This window comes from Fusarium coffeatum (genome assembly GCF_003316985.1).
Source record: "Fusarium coffeatum strain FIESC_28 chromosome Unknown BRIP53273_contig_66, whole genome shotgun sequence".
NCBI classification, from domain to species: domain Eukaryota; kingdom Fungi; phylum Ascomycota; class Sordariomycetes; order Hypocreales; family Nectriaceae; genus Fusarium; species Fusarium coffeatum.
The window spans coordinates 36,697-64,524 of NW_022157862.1; the positions used below are offsets into that span (position 1 = coordinate 36,697).

General features: G+C 45.5%; 8 protein-coding genes across 8 annotated transcripts; 5 read left to right on the forward strand and 3 right to left on the reverse strand.

The window, feature by feature from the left end:
• Positions 1-2,060: 2,060 nt before the first annotated feature.
• Positions 2,061-3,662, forward strand: FIESC28_03096 (uncharacterized protein; the record flags this gene model as incomplete). The annotated part of the gene is made up of 3 exons (XM_031157245.1): positions 2,061-2,074; positions 2,412-3,211; positions 3,265-3,662. 3 exons carry the CDS (start codon positions 2,061-2,063, stop codon positions 3,660-3,662), a joined length of 1,212 nt encoding a protein of 403 aa, XP_031018688.1.
• Positions 3,663-4,300: 638 nt separating this feature from the next.
• Positions 4,301-6,352, reverse strand: FIESC28_03097 (uncharacterized protein; the record flags this gene model as incomplete). The annotated part of the gene is made up of 3 exons (XM_031157246.1): positions 4,301-4,740; positions 4,794-5,759; positions 6,340-6,352. 3 exons carry the CDS (start codon positions 6,350-6,352, stop codon positions 4,301-4,303), a joined length of 1,419 nt encoding a protein of 472 aa, XP_031018689.1.
• Positions 6,353-10,722: 4,370 nt separating this feature from the next.
• Positions 10,723-11,690, forward strand: FIESC28_03098 (uncharacterized protein; the record flags this gene model as incomplete). The annotated part of the gene is made up of 2 exons (XM_031157247.1): positions 10,723-11,609; positions 11,669-11,690. The coding sequence occupies 2 exons, from the start codon at positions 10,723-10,725 to the stop codon at positions 11,688-11,690; spliced, it is 909 nt and encodes a 302-aa protein (XP_031018690.1).
• A 6,140-nt stretch (positions 11,691-17,830) lies between these two features.
• Positions 17,831-18,484, forward strand: FIESC28_03099 (uncharacterized protein; the record flags this gene model as incomplete). Its single annotated transcript, XM_031157248.1, has 1 exon — positions 17,831-18,484. One exon carries the CDS (start codon positions 17,831-17,833, stop codon positions 18,482-18,484), a length of 654 nt encoding a protein of 217 aa, XP_031018691.1.
• Positions 18,485-20,018: 1,534 nt separating this feature from the next.
• On the reverse strand, positions 20,019-20,696 carry FIESC28_03100 (uncharacterized protein; the record flags this gene model as incomplete). The annotated part of the gene is made up of 1 exon (XM_031157249.1): positions 20,019-20,696. One exon carries the CDS (start codon positions 20,694-20,696, stop codon positions 20,019-20,021), a length of 678 nt encoding a protein of 225 aa, XP_031018692.1.
• A 2,547-nt stretch (positions 20,697-23,243) lies between these two features.
• FIESC28_03101 (uncharacterized protein) lies at positions 23,244-23,903 on the forward strand (the record flags this gene model as incomplete). Its single annotated transcript, XM_031157250.1, has 1 exon — positions 23,244-23,903. The coding sequence occupies one exon, from the start codon at positions 23,244-23,246 to the stop codon at positions 23,901-23,903; it is 660 nt and encodes a 219-aa protein (XP_031018693.1).
• A 775-nt stretch (positions 23,904-24,678) lies between these two features.
• FIESC28_03102 (uncharacterized protein) lies at positions 24,679-25,440 on the forward strand (the record flags this gene model as incomplete). The annotated part of the gene is made up of 1 exon (XM_031157251.1): positions 24,679-25,440. One exon carries the CDS (start codon positions 24,679-24,681, stop codon positions 25,438-25,440), a length of 762 nt encoding a protein of 253 aa, XP_031018694.1.
• An 82-nt stretch (positions 25,441-25,522) lies between these two features.
• FIESC28_03103 (uncharacterized protein) lies at positions 25,523-27,532 on the reverse strand (the record flags this gene model as incomplete). The annotated part of the gene is made up of 2 exons (XM_031157252.1): positions 25,523-26,802; positions 26,878-27,532. The coding sequence occupies 2 exons, from the start codon at positions 27,530-27,532 to the stop codon at positions 25,523-25,525; spliced, it is 1,935 nt and encodes a 644-aa protein (XP_031018695.1).
• Between the last annotated feature and the right edge of the window lie 296 nt (positions 27,533-27,828).

Consider the following 27,828-nt stretch of genomic DNA (forward strand, 5'->3'; position numbering starts at 1 on the left):
ATTAATAAACATATATGCGTCCAATACCTTCTTCCATAGCAAAGGTCGCTTATTTGTTCCCAAAGTTTCAGTGACTTAGCCACGTCCTAAGTGTGCATACTACTATTTCCGTCATAATGACGTGATTGCCGATGTACCTGGGGCTTTCAACATCTCGTTTTGCGTGCCACTCAAGAGAATTGGCCTTGGGCTCTCAAGATCACAATCAAGATTTCTTATCTCGTATAACCCTTTTCAGAAGCGTAGCCGCTTAAGACATCCAGATTTATGAATGAGAACGGCTGGATGTAAGCCAAATAAAGGTATCCTCGATTGCAGGCTCAGGTCAGGATGAGAAAATACTATGTGAGTCTCAACATGTTGTGCTTGAGACAGGTACCGTAGGAACTCGAACAACGACGCTAATGCTCAGAAAAATGATGAAGATATCTGTGTTTACTACACAATTCCTTAGTGCTGGCATCTGTTCAAAGATGATTTATTTATGCCGGCAGCGACATTCTTTACAGCGTATGACATAAGAAGGATGCCCCTCCAGACCCACTTTCTCAAAGTAACAGCCAAACCCGTTGGCACAATGGCGACATCCGTACGTTTGTTTTAGCAAGTCCACAGATTTGTCCATTTGCTTGATGAGAGACTCCTTTCCTCGTCTTTCGTCATCTCGGAGTTCCTGGTATATTACAACATTCTGTTGAGCCGCGTCTAGCCGACGTTGAAGTGTCTGTATTCTGTCGCTACAAGCACGAAAGATTTCAGCAGAAAGGTTGTGTTCGAGCTTCAGGTCCTGAAAAGCTTTCAGCTCGCAGAGTTCCTCTATACGTGCCACCGCGGCTGAAGCGATAATTGAGTGGATATCAGGGTCTCTGTCCGAAGCTGACAGTTCTTGGATAACCTGGGGGAACACCTTAGCGTCTTGACCTTCTTGCAGGATGACCCTAATCTTTGAGTTTGCATATTGGGTCAGGCTTTGGATATTGTAGTAGTCAGCAATTGCATTGACGCGTAGATGGGCGAGCAGATCCTCGACAGTTTCATTTTCAGCCAGTTCTGAAGGAGCGGGAGAACACTGTGATAGGTAGTCTGTGTTTCCTTGGTCGTGTCCGTCGTCAGAACTGGATCCATGTTGCCTCTCAGAGCAGATTTGGTACTCTCCTCTGTAGAGTAACGATATCATATATTGAACTGTATCAATATCGAACTCGTTTACAGCGAGAATTCTCGATGTGGTTTCCTAACAAACGAGTGAGAAATGGTCGCCAGCGACGGAAATTGCAGCATTGTACCAGAAAGCCGCCGGATAGAGCCGCCGTTATTACCGATGATTGTGGGCAAACGATCACTTGATGGAGCTTGAATTGATGCTCATTGCAAACCAATGTAAAATCGCTGTACTTTCCGGATTCTGCCAATGAAGACAGGAAGGCATGAGACTGGAGCGCCATTTGGTTGAATATTTCCTGCAATCCGTAGGACTGATATAAGTTATATGGTGATTATGAAATATCTCTGCAGTCCTGTCATTGATGAGCGGTCGCAAAGTCGCGGTCCTCCGATATCCCATGTTTAGACGGTGAACAGAAGCCACCGCGTCAATGAAAAATGCTGTGTTGAACTTTGTGGCCAAGGGACCAGCCCTTTTGAAATACAAGCAACGTCATCGAAGAGAGGTCAGACCAAGTACAGCATTTTCTCCCAATGCAACGTCATACTGTGCAAAAAGACTTCAGCATCGAGGGAACGTAATGACTCATCGTGTTGGTTCTTTCGTTTGAAGAAAATGGTAACAAATGACGATTGAAAGTTTGAGAATTTTGTTCAACGGAAAAGGCAGTCGCACGCGTCGCACGCGTTGTCTGGCATGGAACATTAACCCTTATTGCGATTGGTGCCCGTAACAGCGGTACAAGGCTCTACAAGGCAGCTGTAGCACACCTGTATTTGCTTTCATAGCGACTGTAGCCCAATATTTTGCCCTGCAGCTCAAGTGCTTGTGCAATTGTTACACCTTTGCGCAATTTTGCTCAGGCTGGCTGCTAGATTTAAAGCCAATAAGCCAAATGACGCAAGAAAAGTAAGACCTGAAGAAGCTAGGAATGAGACCTGCACGAGATCACAGCTAATGTGTGGATACAATACTAAAAATGGTCTATTGATGGGTGCTCCCAGTAACATCCGGCCAATAACACTCGACCACGTGGACCACCCAATTCGCAGCCCAGAAGTAAAGCATGTCTGTCTCACAGTTAAAATGACTAATTGTCTGGTTATGACCGGATGCGCGAAGGAGGCCTCGCCGCATGTGGGAGGCCGACCAATCCAAACCCAGCAGACAAGGGCCCAAGCGAGACTCTGAAGTCCATTGCCCAATTTTAGATTCTCACTGTGTTCTACTTGACCGATATTTGTAGTGTTGACGGGTTTGACAAACGAGTCGATTACTACCCTACGCATTTCAAAGCCGTCTTCCAGGCCTTTACGATGAAGCAATCACTTCTTGAGCTGGACCCAGGAGCCGATGCCCTACTCATCTTGCAATGCCCTAACTTGCAACGGGTTCATGCAGTAAAAGAAGATGATGTGATGCACGAGAAAGAAATACCCGAGTCGAAAACAGGCACTTCATCCCGAACTAAAGGGAAGAAGAAAATCAAAACACCAACAAATCTCGATGCCATCACATCTCTACAGCCATATCAGGAAAATGGCAATCCCAACGAGATTCAATTTCGAGTATCCACTAAGCATCTCTGTATTGCATCGCCAGTGTTTAACAGGATGATAAAGGGCAACTTTCAAGAATCGCAACCCAACGATGTAGGCCTCTTGGAAATTAGAGCCTCAGACTGGAACACTCGGGCTTTCCTGATATTACTTGACATCATACACGGTCACCACAGCCAGGTACCTAGAAATCTAGATCTAGATACTGTAGCACAGATCGGGCTTCTCGTCGATTACTATGACTGCCTTGAGATTGTTCAGGTTTTCTTTGATCACTGGCACGCGCATCTCCACGATTGGTGGAAATACAGCTGGTTATCCTTCGACAAAGGCTCAATGAAGTCTTTTGGTGAAGCGGAGTCAATTCTACTATTCATTGCTTGGACGTTTCGAAGTCCAGTTGTCTTCAGGAATCTCACAATTTCTGCAATAGGCACAACCTCTGGCCTCGTTGAAACAAATCTACCAATACCTAATCAAATTTTCGGTATGTACTCCTAATCAACACATGATATAGGCAGAGCGGCTAATGCCGACCAGATCAGATTGATCAACAGCGTATCGGACTACTCCATGAACTCTTCTCTCGGCTGTATACTCTGCAAGAGAACCTTTTCGTGGGACAAATTGGTTGTTCCCTGGAATGTTCCTGCAGACTTCTTGGATACCTTATGAAACAGATGCGAGACCAGGGTCTGCCGATGATGAAACCAGAACAACCATTCTTAGGATTCAATGTTACTTCAGTGGCTGACTTCATCCGTGGCATCAAGACACCTCCCTGGTACAGCAAAAAGCAGAATCTGGACCCTTGCAAGCTGGAGAAGACTCTTCATTTGGATATGGAAGGACTGGGCGAATCGCTAGCAGGGTTGAGTTTGGAGGGGTTTAGTTTAGAGCCTGGTTCTAGCCGAGAGGCCAGTGGTAGTTTGGGCTAAACTACTCTGTTGCAACTCCCGAACTAGCTTGTGAAAACTCCACTCATGGGGCTTGTTCAGCCAATTGAATGCTTTTGTCTAATGACGTAAGGATGCGGTCGCAGACGATAACGTTACTATTGGGCCAGCAGCATGTTACTCAAATATAATTGGGCCCGGCAGCAGCTCACAACACGACACCACAAATTTACTGTGTGTAGCCACAAACAATCGTCTCTGCATCCTTTCATTATCTGTCCTTTTCCTTCTTTTTACTTATTGTCATTTCATGTGCGACTCGTTTGCCCTCAAAACTCTCTCTTTGTCCCTACTCCGGTCGCGGGCGGAACCTGACCGCATCAAAACGCGACAATGAGCAGTCAGAAGCAATCGCGGTCCGTCCAGGGGAAGACGCACGCAGGTTGTCCTTTCACAATCACTTTCGCGCCGGGCCCATTAGGCGCAGATGAGGGATGCCGTAACAACAAGAAGCGGAAATGCAGCGACCAAGATGTCGATAAAAAGTTTCAAACCACTGACAACCAAATGGACAACAAGGCATGTAGTCAGTGAGAAGACACGAATACACAATTTAGATTGTTTTCTATCACTATACCATACCAACGAAGTTATATTGCGCTTCATCGATATCAACGAAGCTATGTTGCACTTCGCTTGCACTCAAATTCAAACGTCCCCACATTCTTTGGGGGGCGCATGTGGCTTTTTGCGAACTGGAAATCCTGAAGATCGAAGACGCGTAGCTCTTTTTCCGCATTCTGAAGAGCTAAAGACAACTTCTGCTGTATGGTGCAGGAATGTCCAGAGCCATACCTCCCACTGCCACTGATGTCATACCAATGAGGCACCTTGCAACCATTAATCATGTCCACCGAACCTCCAATGCTAAATCCATAAAATGGCTGCGCGCTTCGCGGGCTCAGAATCCCGTGTTTTTTTAGCTCCTTTGTTAAAATACCCAAGAGCATAGATGAGCACTCATAGGAACACTCTGGCTCTTCCTGCAAACGATCAAAAAGATCGTAGGCCGCTGAGAATATTTTATCGAGATAGTCCTGACGTGCCATGTCAATCTGCTCTGCATCCAGGATCAGCAAACGCTGTAATATTGTGGCTCTTAGTTGAACATACCAAGAAGATCTAAGGGAATAGGTAAATCTTCAGCTTCAATCAATCTCTCACTATGCCTTACTGCAAGCCGAGTCATTTTCGCAAACACATCAGGCTGTGAGAAAACCCAGGACACGAGCATATAGAGAATACAGTCTCGTCCATACACCGTTGGTACTTCCGGCTTTAACCTTTCTAGCCAAATATCGGCGTGTAGCTCCGTGCTTTCATGGCACTCGTAGTAGTCCACGATTATGGCCAGCTTTGCAAGAATCTCGAGATCGAGTGACCTTGGTACATCACGATGGTACCCGTGTATGATCGTTAGTACAATGTTGAAAGCTTCAGGATCCCAGTCGGTCGCTGTTACTCGGCGAAGTCCTGAGTGATTGGCCTTTCCCTCCGTAAAAGGACCTGAAAACATCTTCTCAAAGTAGGACGAAGCTAGCTCCAGGTGCTTTCTCGAGACTAGCATTCGAATCTCTACCTGATTAGGCAGGATCCCAGATCTTTCTCCATAATCCCAATCCTGCACCGGCAAACTTGAACTGTCAGCATTCTCTTTAGAGTCAGCAGAATCAGGTCTCGTTGTTTCTTCGTCCGAGAATTCTGGGCGAGTATAATAAGGTACGTTAGAGAAGGAAACAATAGGCTGTGTAAGCGATGTTGGTGTTGAAACAGGGGATTCCGGTGGCGGCGGCGGTGGTGGTGGCACGGGTGGTGGATGGCAGGCAGCTTTCTTTTTGATCTTCTTCTTCTTGTTTTTTTTAAAGCCTTTCGTTGTAGATCTTTCTTGACCTATCCAGATCGTCTCCGCCTTCCAGATGAAAGGCTGATCTTTGTAGGTACTGAGAATGAGTTGAGTATCCCCGTTCGAATCCAGTATGTAGTTCGATGTCTTCTTGCTGGCCGTTTTGTTCTGGAGACTTCTTTGAATGAGAACATGCTCGAAACTTGACTTTTTATGAGCCATCTTTTCTTTCTTGACTTTTTAGGCAGTTTTGAGTGTTGTATCGTGAGGAGGCGGGCCATCGGTTTCGATTAATGCTGGACGATGTAATGCCTACCTGCAGGAGGCCGACCAACAGTTTTCCAACCCCGCTTTTCTTTTCTTGTGAGATAATCCAATGGCATCTTGCGTATCCATATTACATTTCTTTATTGGCGGGAACAATGAGGCCACCTAAAGGTGGAGGGAGTGAGTCATGATGTGGCACCTAAGCAGCCCTATTCCGATTTAAATGGTTAAACGAATAAATGCATCCAGCATACCCAGTAGCGACTGCATATGTTTACCTCTATTCAAGACCTAGAATCACACACATAAGCTAGAGAGTGGTATAGCTACAAATATAGAGATAAACAAATAAGGACTCTAAGATTGGTCAAAAATCTTGTCGAAGTCACTACGTGCTTATCATGTTCCAAACTAAACAAATACACCTTCTCATACGAACTAGGTTTCTGGCAAAAAGAGCCAAGTATTAGAGGTAAGGTAATGTCTATTGACGTTAGTAGGAGGTTATTGAAAATGATTCAGGCAGTCTATCAGCTAAGGCTTACTTACCACGATGTTCCATTTTAAATCAGTTCAAGGTGTAGGGGCACCCAGCGCCACAGCAGCGCATGCAGCAGAACACTTCCCAAAAGCAGCATTGCAGGCAACAATCGATGCTGGAGCTGTAGCACCCATAGTAGCTCCCCAAGTAAACCCAGCTGCGCTGTAGCATGCCATGACGATACCAGCGCAACCAGCTTGGCAGGCTCCGTACGCGAGGGGCCCCGCAAAGACCGTAGTCAGGAGAGTAGTAGTAGTGGCAATGGTGGAAGAAAACTTCATCTTTTTCTGTCGTTACCTTGATAGAATAGCTTTGAAACTACCGCTGTGGCCAATTCCGACGTTTGAAGTGAATGGTGTTATAGAGATTCTGTGCTGTTCGGTCAGAAGGGCTGATAAATGGCTACAGGCCGAAGGCGGGGTAAAGATATCGTCATCGATGTTTAATTATTGCTCCACCAATCCCTTTAGCGTCCATGAGTGAGATGGTCTGCATCCCAGGTAGAGTCCGGAAACTACAGCGATTCTATTCTTGCTTGTGAAGGAGAGAGCTTCAAGTTGCACCAGGCCATCGCATGCCCCAGATTCTCAGTGATTGGTAGAGCACTGCAGGAAGACTTTTAGGTTGGTCAAGTGAACAACACGACCAGGTCACTACAAGAAACTCACTAGGATACTGCAATAGGGAGGCATATCTAAGGTCACCTGATATTGCTACCGTTTGGCGCATTATGGTTTCTTATGCACAGAAGATTATCAGGATGACACCCAATGCGAGCAAGGTCAAGTTCCCTCTATCCATATAACGGAATGCTCCCCCCAACAGCTGTTGCACAGATTGAAGAAGAATATTCGGTCACAAGACTACTTCTCCACTTCCTCTTGGATGCGATCGCCGAATACTACGCCACTCAGAGTCTAGTCGGGTCTATCAAATCAAAAATGCAGTCCCTGTTTACGAACTGTTCAATTAAATTTCATTTGACTGCTATGTGGAAAAACATGGCAAGAAGGTGGAGCCATCATTCATAGTTTCTTGCACAAAATGTCACTGTCAACATCGGTCAAGTTAGATGTCTTTCTGATTTGCCTAGGCACCCTGGTATGGCTTTAACTTTGGTCCTAGCTAGGGATGATGTCTTTGTAAGCCACTTAGAAACCGAGCTTTCACGTCCGACATAGTCTTATCACGGAGGATTGCAAGAGTTAAGCTTTCGTGGTTCCCACCGTCTTCTCTCCGTACATATAGCTTCACAGTGCTTGTGCTCTGAAAGTTGTTGATAGTCACACCCACTTATATCTACATTAGCGTGGTTGCCAAACCCAAGGTGACTATTAGCTTTGATCCACCTCTTGGTAATACTATAATACATCCGCAGCTCCAGTCGCGAGTGGCCTACGACCAATCTTAATTCCCAAAATCAACATAATATTCAACAGACATGGCCTCATTGTCTTATGAAAGGTATTTTCCAGTCATTGCTACATCCCTTGTAGAACTTCTAACACTCGAGATAGTGTTATCCAGTCGGAACCTTTCAAGTTCATTGTTGGACAGGAGAAAAGAGAGTTCTTTGTTCACAGTTCTATCGTTGCCTGCCAATCCGAGCCCCTTGAGAAGCTTGTCAACGGAAACATGAAGGAAGCCATTGAACGTTGTGCAACCTTGCTTGATGTTGATTCAGATACGTTTGTTCGATTTAGCCAGTATGCATATACAGGGGATTATCAAGCTGCACAGCGTCAGACCCGAGAACATGTGAGACCCAGAGACCCTACTCAAGAATTATCAGCAGAAACGCATTGCGTTTCCTGTTTTTGACCAATCACCGTCCAGCATTTCCGCCCCATGTTTCCCCTGATGGAAATGCACTGCGTTTCTCGTACAGCGCTAATGAAATCACAAAACCTAAAACGTGAAACGCGTCGTGTTTGCGTCGCCTCACCACTGTTGAGTTTATTGACTTATTACCTTTAGCCAAGACCGGCTAAAAGAAGAGGGCGCTATACGGTTTCGGAAGTGTCATTTGGGAGAGGTTAAGAGTAGGTTATTAAGATACTTTGGTCCATAGATTTTTTGAATTAGAAGAGTGGATAAGAACGGTGGGTCGACCATCATGCAAAGTAATGGACGGAGTGGCCGGACCACTATTATTTTACGATATCCCGGCGGCAAGTGTAGGGAAGGGAATAGCTACTGACTAATTGGATGTGGCATGCCCGTTTGGGAGTAGCTATGACTTAACAGTTTCGAAATGTGGCCGAATGGCTTACTCTTCGATAATGTACATAAAGGGACCCTATTGGCCTTATTGGCATATTTGCTTCGATGCTCTTCTTTAATGGTTATCGGGCGATATGGTGAAGAGCCTGGGTGGTGCCGCCATAATCAATGAGATATGTTTTGACATATCGTGCAGTGGTGGCTGCAGGCCATCAGTCTCGTCATGCTCAGCTTAAATTGCCGAGGTAGAACAATGGGGTAGGCAAGATATTGATCCCCGATAGTCGCCAGCAGAGCTTGAATAGCTAACTTGAACTTTGCTTTGTTAAAGTTAGTCTCAATGGACTACTTTACGCTACATGTCCCCAGGAATACCGGCTTCTTGGTAGGGCGAACAAGTACTTTAAACAGAAGGCATAGAAATGGGACGCTTTTAGGTATATTCATGCCCTGATGCCCGCATCCGCAGGGGCTTCTCCAGTTTTCTCACTTTTATTTGGCGACGAGGTCTGTTAGACCTAGTCCTACAGTCCAAAATCAATTGTTGTACAATTGATTTAGTTTACCCCACTTCACAGGGGGTAGAATTGAATTTCGAAAACTGGACATCAGAGAAGAACATCGGGCTAGGGTTGGTCATTTTGTTGGACTTGGTTAAAATGAAAAGACGAGTCGTCAAGACAGAGAGCGAATCAAGAGCCATGAAAGGCGACACCATCCCTAGTAACTAATGACTAAATCAACTCTAGTAGAGTTGATTTAATTGACCCACTTTAAACCTAGTAGGGTTGATTTTTGCCAGGGTGTAGAGTTGATTTGAATGAACAGGGGTTTGCCCAGAACACGACGCGTCATGTCGCGTCAAGTGTATGGAGGTCTAGCATCGAATCTCAATCATTATTCAGGTCTTGCTATCGGTAACCAGGTCACTATGACCACCACTATGACGGCTGCAAACTTGCAGCCTGAACCACGCAGTGCAACTTATCCCTACGTTCTTCTCTCTACATACCGCCTTCTGGTGTGCCAGATTTGTGGGTTCGCCTCCGTAGTCGATGAAGTTGCTACGCATTTGAAGACACGACATCGCGATATACAACCAGAGCATCGGCAGGGACTGATTAGAGAAGATAAACGAGATTCCGAATATTATCCGTAATCGGAACGAATTACATGATTTGCAGTACCCAACGAGTACGATTGGACCCATTCCGCATCTTGCGCCACCAGAACCAGACGGTTTGAAATGTCGTGCTTGTGGACATATTGTGCGTCGCATCCAAAAGATGCAAAAGCATTGCGCTGAAAAACATCAATGGATAAACCCAAGAGGCAGGGGAAGACCAGTACCGAATTGCCACGCATCTGCCAATGAGCCACCGTGGGAGGAACATGTCGCGTGTCAGCGATTCTTTCCTAGCAGGGCCGGCAGCAGATGGTTCCAAGTAAATGTCCAGGCACGGCCACAAACCGATGTACGCAAGAGAATACATACAAACTCGTTCCAGTCGCGAGTGGAACCACGAGAACTCGACCAGGCCTCATGCTCTCATCTGAGTGAAGTGATAGACCGTGAACAGACATATTGGGAAACAGTGAACCAGCCACGTTTGAGTAGTCAAGATATGGACAATGGCTCTTTTGCGACTACAAGCATCTGGATGGAGAGAACACGATGGCAAGATATATACAAAGGCGCAAGACGCGATATCTTGCGATCATCGACTCGACTACCTGACCAGCGCGCCTTGGCAATTGACTGCTTCTTAGGGCAGGGAAATCAAGAATCTGATCCAGATATCATAAGCTCGAGCGAAGCTGAGCAGAAGATTTCTTGCATCTTGGAGGCTTTAGACATCGTAGTGGACCGATGCGAAGACACGATCAGTCGAACAAGCCGTTTTCTTCTATGCTGGCTGAACAGCACGAAACACCAGCATTTTTACGAAAGACCTTTTAGTCTGGTGGCGGAAAAGAGTACCGAAAAAAAGTACCGGAATGTCCAGAAACGGCTGTTGGCTTTTGCTTTTCGAACGCATCTGATGACAGCCAGAGTCAGGAGAGAGTGTGTGAAATTTCAGTTGAGCGAATGTCTGTCCTCCCAGCTTCAAGTCATATGGGAGCATAAAGTCTGGCAATTGTTTGACTGGTCCAGCGGATCATGGCCCATGGTACCGAGAGGTAAAAAGATCGACGAAGTCGTGGACGAGGTTTCAGTTCACCTCGAGTATCACCTGCTGCAGGAGGAAATTATTCCAGCCAATGCATCGCAATCTGAAGATGTTGACAGTGAGCAAGACGAGGAAGAATCTTATAGTGATGAAGAAGACGAAGATACCGATTCAGTGTTCAGTTACGACGAGCTCGACCGTGAAAGCTCAGAGTTTACAGACAACCAAGTCGAAGCCGATGGGGGCCACCATGGTAATTATCCAATGATACGGGATGAGTCTGAAATGGTCACACTCATTGAGTTTCTTGAACTTTTATACCAGTTATGTCTCACCATTAGCACTGAGCGTTCCATCGAAGGTCGACCGAGCTCTACACTACTTGTGTTCTTCAGCGGAATACTTGGTTTCTCCCAAGATTGCAAACATTTCTTACTCGCGAGGCAGTTCTGTCCATATCTATCGGGTCTCATTTATATTCAACGTCTGATACTGATGGAACGCGCCTTGCCGTTACGAGAGTATCGCGTTATTGGGATTCCACAGCGTTCATATGCGAACCAGCTGGATCAGTTGAATTCAATTCGACAAAAGTACATGATAGCAGGCACACAATACCCACTTGCTGAAATGACTAGTCTCAGAGACTTTGGTCGCAATGTCGCCCGTACCGAGCCACCATCCATCTTGTTCAACTGGAGTGATGATGGAGAAATAATACGCTATGGTGACTTCCAACTGACCATGGACAAATTCCGACAAATCCCCGATTATTTCATCTCAAAAGCAGAAGAGATTTGTGACAAGTTGATGTTTGACATCAAGCCTGACATTGATCTAGCAGCGATAAAGGACGACATGGTCAATACGTCAAGCGGATATTCGTTTGTGAAACATCCTGCGAATGATCTTGATAAAGCGTACTTAGACCTGCTTTACTCAGCATATGCTTCTCGGGAGAGTAAGCTCAGCAAGGGCGGGCGTTGGAGATGGAAATCCATGGACTTATATCTCAAGCAAGTTACAAAGCTGGAGGAGATGCTTGCTGGGGGCCTCTACACAGCGTGTGGTCAAACTCCTCGAGCGCGTGACCTCTTTACACTAGCATGCGAGAGTGGCCCTTCCACTAACTGCAGTATCTCAATTTGGAATGGGTTGATGGCCTATATACTACGCCATCACAAAGCTAAACGGCAAACGGGCCGAGAGTTTTATGTGGTCCGGTTTCTGCCATCACGGTTGGCGTATGTTATGTATAACTATCTCGTCTGTGTTCGGCGTTTCGCTGCCCTCTTGAGACGGGAGCAACAGACTCAGTCATTTCCATACCGTCACGAACGGCTATTATTCAATAGTAGCGGAAAGCCGTGGTGCACTGCCCGTCTTACGTCAATACTCAAACAGGCTACTTCAGAGATATGGCAACGCGAGTTCAATATTCGACTTTTCCGACAGATAGCCATCAGCATCACGGAGAAGCACGTCAGGGAGGTGCATTCACCGTTCAATATTTATGACGACACCACCGCAGATGCTGACATGAATACCGCACTTGCCTGGCAAAGCGGACATCGTCCCTTGCAGCGAGGAATTACTTATGGACTTGATGGGGCATTTCCGCATCGGCTTCAGCCAGCACTTCTTCGCTCTTATGAGTGGGCATCAACTCGTTGGCATGAATTTATTCATCAGCCTAGCAGAGTGATGCCTTCACTACGCGAACGAAATAGTGCGCCTTCTAACCCACCGTCAAGTATTACTACACTGAAAAGAGGTTTTTCATGTTTGTTGCAAATTGACGAGGCGCCAGAGTATCGCTCTGTATCGATTAAAAGAAGGAAAGAGTCAGGTACGGTAGAGGCATTGAAGGACGTAAGGCAAGCGAATGGGTCAAGTCCAAAAAGTAGAGAGGGGAACCGCGGGGCAAGTGTTATTTCTGCGAGTTCCCAAAACGCACCCCACAATGGTCGGCTCATGTGTGATAACCCTTACTTCACATATGAGAAAGAATACAAACTTCTTGGTTGTCGTTTGTGTGCAACAATGGTTACCCGTCAACGGATCAAAGACCATCTTCGAGGTCGGCCCCACTATTTGAACAGCTGTGAAATCAAGAAGGTACAGGAGTGGGCATCTCAGTTGGAAGTCGTCAACAACAACCGAGAGATTAGTGGAATACCGTTGCCACCTGATGTTGCGCCAGCAATTGACGTGTTAGCGCCGCCTAAAGCTGGAGGGTTTCGGTGCACGTTCATGGTGGAGGATAAAGAAGGGAGGTCGATATCGATATGTAGATTTGTTGGCTCCGATTCACGGAGAATACGAAAACACTCAAAGCATGCACACGGATTGGATCTAGGGCTAAAACCTGGTACAGCGCCAGCAACGACTAAAAGCGGACAAGAGGAAAGACCACGGAGGGGTGGAGTTTTATATTAACGACTGTTTTTGAACGGACCAAGAAGCGAGTTTTTTGAGGTTCTAAGGGGTATAAAAATTGCTTTGTAAACTCTAAATGATCTAACAATGATTTCAGGGTTCCTGCCGTCTTGTAACTTACATATTTATTCATGTTATGCTTCTGTAGTCTCCAATGGTTCTCAGCGGTCCATTGTGTTTTATGTGCTTACCATTATTTTAGCCTCTCCTAATTCTGCCGACTGTTAATTAAGGTAAATAGATGTTATGTATAAGATGTGTGAATTCTAGTAGAAATATAAATTTCCAACTATTCCCCAGCGCATATTTTTTACTTGGGATCAACAAGGCTGCTACAGGCCCGTACAGATACCTTTTCTATACGAACCTTGCCAACTGCAAGATTGCGTGCCATGCCGATCCTAGGTGTCTTTCGTAGAGCACCTCCGTCCCAGATAGCCCTAGCATCGTCGCTCTTTATGACAAAGAATCTGGGGACTTGCAGTTTCAATCGGTTTCAGTAACCTTCCCACAAATCCTCCATTATGACAAGCCTTGCGATTAAGGAGTCATCCCTCGACCAGTTGGAGCACTGAAAACTTGCCTCACTGATAGAGGAGCTATAGACTTACATTTTTACCGTCTTTTTATACTTACCAGCCTATGTGTATCGTTACAAAGGGGATGATGGCAGGCACTTAATAGTTATGTTACTAGTTGTAGTTAGCTATCTTCAGCCGCATTAATTACTACTATTATATTGTATCTCAATGGTAGCGACTAGTATGAGAATCAGTTTTCTAGCATTTCTGTATAACTGACTTTTGTGTTTGCAATATGAAAATTGCCTTGACCTACTGTATAAACGATGAGCTTTAAAGGTTATTGACCCCAGTAAGAAACAGCATAAGAGACACAGATTTCCAGTATCTACAATTCTAACTTAACTTGTATTAGCAGGTCTATTAGTACAAGGCCCTTCATGAAGTAAAAGAAAAATGATCAATTAATTGCATAGTAAATAGCCAGGCCAGAATGGCGCCAGTTTTGTGTATAAACAGCATGTCAAAGCTGATAAAATCCTCCGGAAAACCCAGGCTTCCTGTCTTCTATGATCGTAATGACACCCAAATGACCTTCTGATCTAGGCTAGACCTCTTTTCACCTGTCGTGATGCCCGTATTTTTCCTATTACAAATACTCCAAGGTTGCTATCAAGAATTACACACATAATGATAACCATCTCGACCTAAATATCCCTGACAGTATCCAGGTCGCCCAGGCTGATTTCCGTTAGGTTTTCCATCTGGACATTGGCAAGTTTGGGTGCTTGTTGGTGTCGGGTAGGCTTGAGTGGTACAATATTTGTCGTCTCTGGTCTGGCACCCCTGGAAACCGTTATAATCACAGGGTTCTTTTCCTCCACTGCATTTTACCTTAAATGGCTGATGGGGAGCACATTCAAGTGTTAGCGTCGCTAGGCGGCATCCTGGCTGTCCGTTTGCTGTTGTGCAAGGCCTGAATACCCCATTGACGACGTCCTGGCACACCCTACAGCGTTCTGCTGACAGCCTCTCAGAGAATTTAGAGGTAAGCTTCTGAGTTTTTATGTCAGAGAGATCAAAGGATGTTAATCCATCAAGGGGATCCAATCCATCCGGAAGTCCCAAAGAAGGGAGAGCAGCGCTTAAAGCGTAGAGGTAGGAGATAGGATCAGTGATGGCGCGCTTACACCCAGACTCTCCGGCCCTGTGGCAAGCAGCGTAGCCCAACCCAGATTCAGAAGGGCCACCGAGGAGTCCACCTTTCTCATTACATATAATCGGTTGGCAGGGTTCAAGAGAAGAGGCACATGGACATATAATCGGTTGGCAGGGTTCAAGAGAAGAGGCACATGGAGGGAGGGAGTCTTTCTCGAAGAGTTCGGCGACCGAATTGGCTGTAATGTATGCAAGTAGGATAATTGATCTAAGCAAAGAGGCTTTCATAATTGGCAGTGAAATACTAGAGATATCAAGATAAAACTTTGAATACCGATAAAGGCACTGAAAAAAGGGCAGGGACGTATATATACCAAACTTAACAATATCTGCACAGTGAACCCTTAGGTGTAAATTAGTCAATTACTCTACTTACTCTACTTACAAGCTTAGATAGAACATTATCGCCAATATGTCTGAGCACCTACAGCATGACTTTTAAACGGAAACGGAAGTATAGGGTTGTCTAGCAGTAATTTTACATGGCTAGGGCAGATAGTTTGACAAGAAAGGTATTTTAACGGCCAATGAAAGTAGGATAAGTGAACAAGGCGGCCTCCCTACATATTATTATTTATGTTAATGTCTTAAACCAACATCCCCTTACCTATCTATACTCAAATACAGATAACTTCTCTAGAAGATATTTTCTGGGATAATAACAGGCCAATAGCTTCATAACTCAGTCTCCCAGGCTACCTTAACGGTTGAAACATAATTATATAACATGATGGTCTCACTGATGTCATTTACCTAAGGTGTTACCAGTCCTCTGCTTTTTAGGTGTGTGTCTATTATAGTAACCCTTCCCCTTGAACTATTACGTTTCATTATACGTAAGATAATTTAAAGAAATTAGCGCCAAGCGTCAATCCACTGTTAGGCTTTATTGTATCTAATATGTAGAATATTATGTTATTTTCCAATGTCCCCTGTCTTATTTCTATAAAACATGTCTTATCAGTATTCTATTTGTCCAATTAACATGATATTTGTTTAAGTATGTTACTGGAGGTCATTTTAATCTTAATTGTGTATCTGTGGAGAAAGAGGGTATATATATCCTTCTTGTCCGTCCCAATCTCACTGAAAGAAAAGGTTCTACACCTCTCATTGGCTTATGCCCCTGTTATAACGTTTGAGGCTCCCAAGGGATGAACTGGGTTTATGTTGGCAGATACGTAGGGGGTGATGGTGAGCGAGAGCGATGTGTCACGTTTCTTAATAGTGAATAGGGCGGGTTACACGTATTCAAGTAAAGATTCTTTATTAATAGCTGGTGAGCTGAACGTTCTATTTAGTGCTAAGCGAGTGTGTATATATATATGAGGTTTTACTTAAGGAATGACGGGACGTGAAGTCGTCGTCGGTCCCAAGGTAATTGGTAGATGGTTGGTAAAAATCGTGGGGACACATGACGTAATCGCGGGGGCTATGACAGGGTCGTAACACCTGTTAGTTCCTTTTACGCTGAAAGAGGAGGGACCGTGCTTTCGATCCCCACCGTTTGTTTAATTAAAAGTGTGATAAACCTTTTTATTGGCTATTTCATTCCTTCATCACAGACAGTTTTACCTCGGTGGCGCAAAAGGATATTACCTCATGAGCGCCTACGTGTTAATTAATATCTTGACCGCTCATGTTTCATGACCGCGTCGTAGTAATTTTGCAAGGGCTCTACAGACGCCAGTACGTTTGCCACCAAGGTTTTTCCTCCTTAATTGACTCTTGATCTTGTCAGTCGTCCACTTTTACCAAGAACTATTTACTACCCTGACTATCCTTAAACAGATGGCCTTAAGAATGTAGGTTGATTAAAGCTAGAAACCTAGCCATACATCGCAAAAGCTATGATCGGTGTCTTTATCAATGAAATATGAAGCTTTGAATTTTCTCCATATAGGTTGCTAAGGCTGAATCAGTCTCCGGGAAAAGGGGATCCACTTTCACGACACAATGAAAGCAAAAGCATCGGGGAGGCGGGCTGACGAGAGGGATAAAAAGACAATAATACCTGTCAGCTACTATATGCAAAGGGAGGCATAGGCACAGAAAAAAAGAAAATTGTTTTCACAAGGGTTCTCGACAAGGAGTACGAGACGAATACCTGACAAACAGGTAACCAATCCAGAAGATGCGATATTGCTAGCCATTCGGGGAGGCGGGATACAATCTTAGACAATAGACTAGCAACAAAGGAATGCTTCTCCAGAGAAGAGCGTGCATTACTAAACCGAAATACCGCAGTCCCATGGAACCCTAGTTAAAGTCCAGATTATAGCATAGGCATACCTGCAGTGTCCAGCTCACCAGCATCAGATTGTAGTTGGCCATAAAGTATTGTCTTTGTTTTGTTTTGTGACATCATTTGAAGGTTTTTACACAACGTGGTATAAATAGAAACCAATCGTATGGTACATAAAAGACTCGGCTTTGTAGCTGTTAAAGAGGCGAGTGAATATCCTTAATTGATATCAATGCCTGTAGACTTAGAAACTGGCATGGTCAGAATGATCTGGCTGTTGTTGTGCTAGATAGAAGAATCACTGCGTAAGGAGATGTCTTAACAATCGGGGGTATTATAAAGAGGGGCCGGCACAAGTTTCAGGGTAATAAGACAAGAATCTCGTACTACAAGTATTACCTTGAAGTAACCTCGAAGACAGCATTAGGGTAGTTTGGTGTATCTGCGTCTTTCTATATAAAGTACAAAGCAGCAATCTCCATCTAAATACTATTCTTTCCTATGCTACAACGACTTTCAGTCCTTGCATTTCTATATAATAACTTTGATATTGTTTATCTAGAAAAACCTACTTCCGGTCCTTTCAGCCTCTTTGATAAGATATCTCATCTGTTTTTATTTTATATTTTTCTCTCCTACCCTTTTTTATTCTAACCCTTGATTCAAAAAAAAACCTATAAAAATGAAGACTTCTACCCTTTATGCCTACGTTGCTCTTGTGGGCATGGCAAGCGCTCATGAACCCTGCGTTGAGGGCAAACGGGTCACTATCAGGCCTAACTACATTGTCGAGTACAAATGCAACAGATACCGCCTCGGTCAGCTTCATAACAATATCCTAAGTCACGAAGACTGTGCCGCCATGTGTGAGGCTACGGGCCTCGACGTCTGCACCTACCATGCGGAGAAGAAGAAGTGCATCGTGGGCGACCCGAACGGTACGGAAGGCACGCGCAGTGGCGCCACCTATATGGTTAGGGTCCAGGAAGAGACTGAGGATCCTTTCCCTGAGGATGATGATCCGTTTCCTGAGACATGCGAGGAGCAGAGAGATGATTTGAAGACTAAATTGGATCAATGTCGCGCGGATCTTGAGGCCGCATCCAAGAAACCCTCCTGTGGAGTCGATAAATGGGGCGAGAACTTTTACATCCGTATAAAAGATAAGACTCGCTCGGGCTGCAAGGATGCATGCAACGCCGATCCCAGATGTCTCTCTTACAGCACCTACAAGGGCGATGGTACCCGAAACTGCTACCTTTACGACAAGGAGACCGCCGATGTACCTGATAGGACTTATCCAGACTTTGTTCAGTATGACAAACGTTGTGGTTAAAGAATCACCTCTTAGCCTCATTGGAAGACCGATATACCATCCTGTTGATATGGAATAGCCACCAACTGAAATCATCAGTCTCTGCCTTCCTTATCCCTCCAGCCTGCGGTGACTACTGTCCACGAGTCAACAAGAGGTATATGGCTACTACATCAGTGGATTCTACTACATTTTCGATCATTCTTGGAGGTGTCGGCTTGTACACTATTGAAAGGGTTTTAAAATAGTTTGTGAATTACTTTAAGACATTGGCAATATACTCGTCATACATTCCTATCGTTAACCCGCCTCCCCGTTGCTTCAGGTCTTATCTTGCTGATGGATGTGAGTCACCTTCCCGCATCGGGGTAGTGGCTCGGCCTTCGTCATCCGTACCAAGACATTCAGAGTTCTTAACTTCAACAGTCAATAGCCTATCATTTCTTTCGACATACATAACTTCGAGCTTCATTAATATTATTCTGCACTATGAACTGACTTATTTTTAAATGTAGATTTGACTCCCTAAATCTACGGCTCAATGCTAATATAAACCGGAGATTACTGAAACAGTCTAAAGATTCCGCTTGACTTAAGTCAATAGTCTTAACTGCATTTAGCGTCAATGTCTCACCTCGGCTCTATAGCTCCAGTGGCTGGCTTTATCATGACTGACAATTTGTTAATAGTTGCCCCTGTCTGTTATTGCTATTGAACTTGTAGCCTCAGTAGTTCCCGGATGTCTTACGGCTTCGCCCCTCTCGGTGCTTTTGTAAAAAAAAAGGGATCGGCAGTATCTAAAGCCGAGACGGCACAGGAAATAGCTCCTTGCAGGTCTAACACTCAGGCGATCACGATCCACTATTCCCATATTAACATTAGTCAATGATATGCAGTCGCGTTCTTCTTTTACGTATGTCTAATGCGTTTCTATGACTAATTAATGCACTTTGGGCATAGCCTACGTTAATAGATATGTGCTAAGCTATATGCTGCATGGGCGGCCGAGTATTTGGCGGCAGGTATCGAGAATTTTGTAAACCATCTAATCATCTAAGTATGCTTGAAATGTTGTAAAGGGTTCTTAATCCAGCTTCACTAGGCTACAGTGAGGGGTTTTTTCTTTGGTAGGATGCCCGATAGTTTAATGCTGCTTAAATACTTTAACTATTACTTAATATGGCTTCAGGGGTAGATAATTATTAGATAAGTTAAGAAATATTATTAATCTGGCCCTAGAAGGTAAAAGAGGATACTGTACTACTGGAGTTGCCAAATTGCTTTTTCAGACATCTTTAAAACATTAGCCCTAATAACGTTTATCTAACTCCTCAGAATTAAATATTGATAGTATTGGCTAACGCGCCTGGAGAGAGCCGCCGACGCATGTGATAAATTCTTAGTAACACAACGGTCAAGAGCCCTCTATTGTATCCTATATAGCAGTATATTCTTGGTAGCGGGATCGGAAAGAAATTGAGCGATTCAAATTAGTGGCCACCTCGTGCCGGTAAAACGATATGCCAGCCTTCTAATGCGAGGAACATATGGTTTCTTAGTTGCAACGTATGTCAGACTGCGCCCAGCCTGGGTACTTATTGTCAGGCACCTTGGCAGTCTCCTTATCGTAAAGGTAACAGTTCCTTACACCCTCAGGCGTATAACCGCTGTAGGAGAGACATTTCTTATCGGCATCACATGCCGCCTTGCAGTCGGCGAGGCTCATGCCACCGATTGTTTTGTAATAGCCATATCCCCACTTATCGACTCCACAGGAGGGTTTTCCCAGTGCCGCATCAAGCATGGCGTTGTATTTGTCCAATTTGGCATTGCATTTGCCCAGTTTGCCGCTGAGGCCCTCCTTCTCTTCTTCGCAGGTCTCCTTAAAGGGATCCTCCTCCTCCTCAGCAAAGGGATCTTCGGGCTCTTCTGGCACCCTAACCATGTAGGTGGCGCCACTGCTTGTGCCTTCCTTGCCGTTAGGGTCGCCGACGATGCACTTCTTCTGGGCCGCGTGGTAGGTGCAAACGTCAATATTGGCAACCTGACACTTTGCAGCGCAGTCTTCGTGGCTCATGACATTACTGTAAGACTGGCCAAGGCGGTACTTGCCGCATTTGAACTCGACAGTGTAGCCAGGGCTGATGGTGACGCGTTTGCCTTCTTCACAGGCTTGTTGGGCGCTTGCCATGCCCATAAGAGCAACATAGGTGTAGAGGATAGTAGCTTTCATTTTAATGGTTGTTTTTAAAGAGGGAAAGAAATAATAAAAGAAAATATGAAAGTCTGTTGTGTAGACTGTCAAGTATAAAGTATAGGGAGTATAGGTGCTTATTACATATAGATGTAAGAAGTGAATACAGGATAGAAGAATGGATCCCTGAACTAGGATGAGGGCTGGGCAGGTATTTATACTTTTAGGGACCTGAGTTTCTTTCTGTATTGAACACCAACTTCTTCTTTAACTCTGATTATACTTCTCGATAATTATGCCGAGTGTTTGTTATCTTCAATATCCTACAGGAAGATTGCAATGAAATGAATATAGCAATTGTTTTAGATAAAGCGGATCAATAGTCTCAATGTCTCAGTTCAGCTTTGACTTAGAGGATGAGGGATATAGTTTCTGATCCAGATTTGTTTGGATTCACCCTTACTGATGACTTTCTGTTATATATCAGTGATTAAATCGAAGCTGGAATAAAGAGTAGAGCGGTTGTCTAGGATCTTGGTATTCTATAGTAAGTCGCTATAATTGCTGTATTTATCTCGTAGATACAGTTAAACTTATCTGTAAACTTAGTGAATCAGCAATCCTAAGATTAATACTCCACTCATTACGCTACTAAAGGGGGAAAAAGAATGATGATGTCTCCAGCCCCGCACGGCATAGGAGATAGTTAGCGCCAAGTTGGAAGCTTGGGTGATGTTCGAGCTCAACTGAGACTATACCATACCAGGAAAAAGCCATCCATCCCTAGCCTTGGCTGTTGACTCGGAGCTTTGGCCTCGGGACCTTGTGATAGGCTTTACACGTTCTAGTTAATAACTATACCGACGGTTTAGCCATAATAGTTCTTTTGTCTCAGTGGTATTCGTAGACTGGACTTAGGAATACGTAAAAAGGTTTCAGACAGGCCATCAAGTGGGTTCAGATAAAACACACCATGCCAGCATGCCACTTGAAATTTCACAAGGGCCTAACCGGACTAAAAGATAGTAAGGATTGAACTGGCATTTAAAGTCGTATCTATTAAGCCGCATTTCGTATTTATTAAAACTACATACAATGTTAGAGAAAATCTGAAGGATACCTGATGGGAACTAGAATTTCCATTAAATCCTCAGTACGGGATAACTGTAGAGTAGAAGTCCTGGGCTGATAGCGCTGCTCCATATTTTTCTGTTACCATGAGTTAGGTTGCCCTTATATTTTGCTATCAGCCGTCATTTGCCGTGCCGATTCTTAGATCTTTAGAACCTTGTCCCTGCTAGCGGAGAATATGTCTCACTTCAGCTGTGACGGAGAGACACTGCATCCTGCTGTTATTTGTGCCTCAGCAGGACATAATGTGCCGTATTGATTATGCCCGCTGTCAACCCCTTTTTCGAGTAAATACCGGAGACGGCAGAAGAGCAAGAGACTTCAAGCTCGATTGTTAGAGTAGAGGAATGTGACTGTTTGGCAGCGGTTGGCTATGATACCGTCTGGCCCAAAAGGGTAAGGGTGTTAAACTGAGACATAAGCTGCGAAATAAGGCAAGAGGATCGGCTTGAGCCAAGCTGAAATTTAAGACTGTCTTGGATTTTATATTATGCTGGAAATGATATTTGTAACGATCCCTCAAGGGTTAAATTGGTCTTAGTACGGCTCTGCAGTATCTGGTGGGGTGCGGCAATATGCTAAGGTGCCTTACTACAGATCGCTGAGGCTGAGCTAGTTCCTGAAGGCAGGGAGAAGGGCAGTCCACTTTTACCTGAAACACTAGGGCTGTACCATCGGGGAAGCGGGCTGACAGTCGGTTAGACAAGTAAATATTGCCCATCAAACACCATATGCAGAAGTGACACAGGCATTGAAAAGGGGGAAATTGTTCCTGCCAGAGTCTTACACAAGGAGCGCAAGGTGAGGATCTGGGGAGGGTGTGACACAACTGGAAAGAAGTGAGACCATAGGACATTCGTGGGGACGGCATGTAAACAAACACCGCAGGTAAGCGGCAAAGAAATTCTTTTCTCAGAGTAGGGATTATGATATCAGACCTATTGTAGCTATATGTCAACTATAGTGTGACTGGGGAACGCTTGGTTTTATAGCTGTCAGAGAGGGGAGTTCATATTCGAGGTTAATATTTTATGCCCCTAGATAAAACATATACTTAATATATCCCATCTGCTATATGATTAGGAATAGGTAACTTTATGAAAGCCAGGGTTATAGGGAAGAGTTCTAACATAAGAATGTCTCAACAGCTGGGACTTTTGTACTCAAGGAAAGGCCGAGACATGTCTTAGAGTAATAAAATAGTGCTCATACACCGAATGCATTATGCTTAAGCAAGTACTAAGGAAGTATTAAGAATATTCAAGAGCTTTAAATTTATCTATATAAACTGGGAAGCGGCAGCATTAACTCTCTACTTGCCTTCTATCTGCATCTCAACTATCTACACTTTACCCAAAGACCTTTCTTATTCCTTCTTTATCCAAGAATAACTGCAGCTACTCGCTACGTCTATACAAAAACAATTTCTTTCCCTCTTTAAAAACAACCATTAAAATGAAAGCTACTATCCTCTACACCTATGTTGCTCTTATGGGCATGGCAAGCGCCCAACAAGCCTGTGAAGAAGGCAAACGCGTCACCATCAGCCCTGGCTACACTGTTGAGTTCAAATGCGGCAAGTACCGCCTTGGCCAGCCTTACAACAACGTTCTCAGTCACGAAGACTGCGCCGCCAAGTGCCAGGCTGCTAATATTGACGTCTGTACCTACCACGCGGGACAGAAGAAGTGCATTGTCGGCGACCCTAACGGCAGGGAAGGTACAAGCACTGGCGCCACCTACATGGTTAGGGTCCCGGAAGAGCCCGAGGATCCTTTCCCTGAGGAGGAGGAGGATCCCTTTAAGGAGACCTGCGAGGAAGAGAAGGACAGATTTAAGACTGAGCTGGACAAATGCCATGCCGACCTCGAGGCGGGTTCAAAGACACCACCATCCTGTGCGGTTGACACATGGGGCCAAGGCTACTATCTATATTTGCAGGGAGTGAACCTCAGCGACTGCAAACAGAGATGTAAGAACGACAGCAGATGTCTGGCGTACAGCGCCAGAAAGGCTTCAGGCTGGAGTAATTGCTACCTTTACGACAAGGAGACTGCAGACGTGCCTCATTCAGCATATCCAGAATGGGTCCAGTACGACAAGCGTTGCGGTTAGGAACCTACCTAACAGCTGTATCTGAAGGCCTGTTGCCTAGTACTACAGTCCCAAATCAATTGTACAACAATTGATTTATTTTACCCCACTTTACAGGGGGTAGAATTGATTTTTGACAAGGGGTAAACTTGAATTTTGAAAAATGGACTAGCACTGGGGTAAGCTCGATTTTGACAAGGGGTTGATTTGGATTTCTGATTGGTGCTTGGCTACACGTTCAGGCAAGACAACACGTCAATAGCAACGCGTCAAGTTCTGATTCTAGCTTGCCAGCACCTTTCGCGACCAAGGTGACAGCCAGCTAGCAACTACTATTGATTTTTATTTTGAGAAACGATGTATCAGACCATGGCACTCAACTCTATGACGGAGCTTAGCCCTTCTAACCCTCACAACAATCTGGCGACGGTCTCTAGTAGTGTCCATTGACCATTCTACTCTAGTATTCTAGCCGGTAACGGGGCCCGTTACCGGTTTTAGGCCAATCAGAGATTTAAAAACCGACATGGATTTTCAAAACTCGTAACGGGCCCCGTGACGATTTAGGTCATGTTTACCAAATCGCGAAACGGGGCCCAGTTCATGTCACGGTGATCCGTGCCACCCATGCTGATTCCGTTGCGCGTAGGCAAGAGCCAATCATTGGTAACGAAAATACCTAGTTAATTTGACTTCAAGTCTGCTCTCTCCTGGACGGTAGCGTTTCTCACTTGTAGCTAACGGGTCACCGATCGAGTTGGAACAGTTTCTCCCTCAGGCATCTCATCTTTTCAATATGTCTACTTCAGCGCCTTCAAAAAACCGTCTTCATCAGCAAAACATCACGCCAAGTCAAGTTCAGGTGCTCAAGAGTCTAGAACTTCACTATGACATTCTAGACCAAGCTATCATTTGCATACCCTGTGGTTTCGCCTTAAAGACAGACGACGACCGCGTCGGACGCCATCTCAAAGAGAAACATGGGATATCTAAAAATCGTCGGCAGAAGCTCAATACCCTCGTCAATTCTCTGCGCCTTCCTGACCTGGATGAGCTGCCGAAGCGACGAGATGAATCTGCACAGCATCCATTCCTAGCCCTTCAGATTGGAGCGGAGTGTAAGCACTGCAAATTGCGGTCCACAAGTCATGACATACTATCACGTCATCTGAAGAAAGAACATACCCGGGAGATAAATGGCACAAGCGCAAGGGGGAAGCGATGGTTACGCGATCATATCCGAGACGGTCTTACTTTCCAGAGTTGGAAGGCCAACGACATTCAGAGATCCTGGATCGTCCTGACCACAGACGATCAACAATCACTGCAAAAGGGCCCTTATCGACCCGTACAAGCAGTTCCGGACGTTGTCAAAGAATTTGCCCAGAAATTGGTCTCGGAGGAGCGCGACCGCTTGGATGAGCAACAATGCTCACCTGGTTCCGGTGGAACTCTTGAAAAGAAAGAGCTACTCACTAACTGGATGCGGCGTACTCGCTGGGGCGAAACGTTTTATACTGGGCTGTTAGGGTTGGGTTTGTCTATTACAATGATGTGAGATTGGGTCCCCACTATCACATATGTGATCAAGTCCCACTTCTGTCAAACATCAGAGTCTCTTCTCGAAGTCTCGATTCGTATCAATTGTAATTCTCATCATCATCTTCCTCCCCACTTTCGTCATCGTCATTGTCCTCGTCACCAGTGCTATCTTTGCCGTTTTCATCATCATGATGTCTGCGGACGATAGACTGTTGGCGGACCAGTGTCGTCTCAGCTTCTTCTGTCACGCTATCTAACTCCTCCACAAAACCTCGTGGAGAGCTACAAACACCGAGCAGTTCTGGAATGGACATTTTTCGCAAGCTGTGTAGATCACCGTCTGTAGCCATCTGAACCCCAGGAACTCTTAAGTCCCTGGAAAGATCTTGCATGTTATTGCCAGTAAGGAGCGACTCCAGGATGGGCTGGACAATATGCGCGTACGACGCCTCGCAAATTCCCAGAAGGTCAGGGATCTCGTCTGCAACAGCAAGCGCCATGACACGGAACTTATCCTCCTTTTTAATGCCATCGGTTGGACGAATCTTATTATAGCAAGTAAAGAGGCTCCTAGAGACAAAGACGTAAATACCAGCGCCAAATACGTCTGCCATCACTGCCAGCGGTCGCCAAGCATAGATCTTCTTCGCCAAGGTACCTTCGGGAAGACCGAGCTTCCTGCTGAGATACTTGGCTATTCTCGTTGAAAGGGACAGCCCCGCGTTGGTGTTTATTCCGTTCTTGATGAGGAAGTCTTCAATGTCTTTATTGGATCCTGCCGCGGTCGGGTTCGACCAGCGATCCCATTCACGGACGAGGGTCACCTTCATGTCGATCAGTCGAATATCGTCGATCGTCAACATGTTTGGGCTGTCGTGCTGAACTGCCTGAGCCCAACGTAGGGTAAAGCTAGATAGTGTCGCCTGCCCACCCTCGCGTATCTCGTCTGCCACCCTGCCCGCGTTCCGGTCGAGGTCGGCGAGGTGACGTCGCGGGTGGCGACCATAAAGATGTGTCAGTGCATCAGTGAGCCGTTTCTGGCCTCGGTCGCCGAACACCTCATGTAGAACGGCAATACCTATAACGCAGATCTCTTGAGAGGACAACCTGCCTTTAAAGTCCCTTTCCTGCAGCCTCTGAGCAACAGCTAGGGTGTCGAAAGCGCCATGTCCCTCCTTGGAATCGTTCCTGAGTCTGTTCTTTGCTTTCAAAGCCTCCACTAGAGTAATTGGCTTGTCATCTCCGCCCAGTCCCTGCCTTAATGCTCGCGCACCTGCGCCAAGCCGTATCACAACGGGTTCGTTATCGGTCTGAGGGACCCGTGTGAGAACAGGGTTGGCAGATGGTCGTGAGGCGATGTCGCTGTCTTCGTTGTCATCTCCATGATTGTTTAGCACATGCGGCAAGACTTGGGTGGATGCCTGGAAGAGCTAGATGCCTTTCAATAGCGTACCTGGAGGAAAGCGTGGCTTCTCTACGCGACGCACGTTATGGCGTTCTGTATCTGAATCGCCTTCTTCATCACTGGCTTGAACACAACGCTTGGCAAGCTCGTATGCTAGATGCTCCGATATGCCCTTTCTAACGAGGGATGCGTGCCACTGGTCGAAAAACTTCTTAAGCTTCCTCTCGTATCTGGAGAGGGTCTTAGGTAGATCAGTAAGACTATGGTCATCCGGCACCTCGGATGGCGGTAATGTATGTTGTGTCAACAAGCCAGCAGTGTCTGTACTTGGGATGACGTGTGAGGTGGAATCCGGAAGGAAGCTAGACGGCAGACTGCTGTGCACATCGGCATCAGGATCTTGTCCAGAATGAAGGGTCTTCCGCGAGACAGGCTGGCTTGACTTAGCCCCTGACGCGTCAAGGTCATCGGCAACGAATAAGCCCGTGTCCGAAAACACTGGTGGCGAACCCTTGTCACTTCTGGGGGCCGTGGTACCTCTGCCGTCCAGAGCGTGGCGCGCGGACGATCCGAGCCTTCCGTGTCGAGATTTGGATGAGCTGGAAGAATCTCCGGCGTAGTTGGGTAAGCGAGCACGTTTGTTAGACTCTGCTGTAGCAGTAGCCGATGGAACTATTGTCCTTTTTCTGCCTGTTGGTGGCATGTCGCTGGTCTGCCTCTTGATGATTACGACTTCTTTCCACGGCCTCCTCCTTCCTACTGTTGTAGATGAGGGAGGAAAGGGGTTTAAAATGATAAAGTGATGAATGTATTCGTAATCTCGCAGGGGCTGCAGGGGTATACTTCGTTATAAACCTTGCTCAAACGACTGCGATTGGTCTCTTTGTCGGAACGAATTGCCTATCGCACATGCGATAGCATCATGTTTGATAAATAAAGTTTGGAAGGAAATTAGTCAAGTTACATCTAATTTAAGAATTAAACCTAATGCTACAGGTC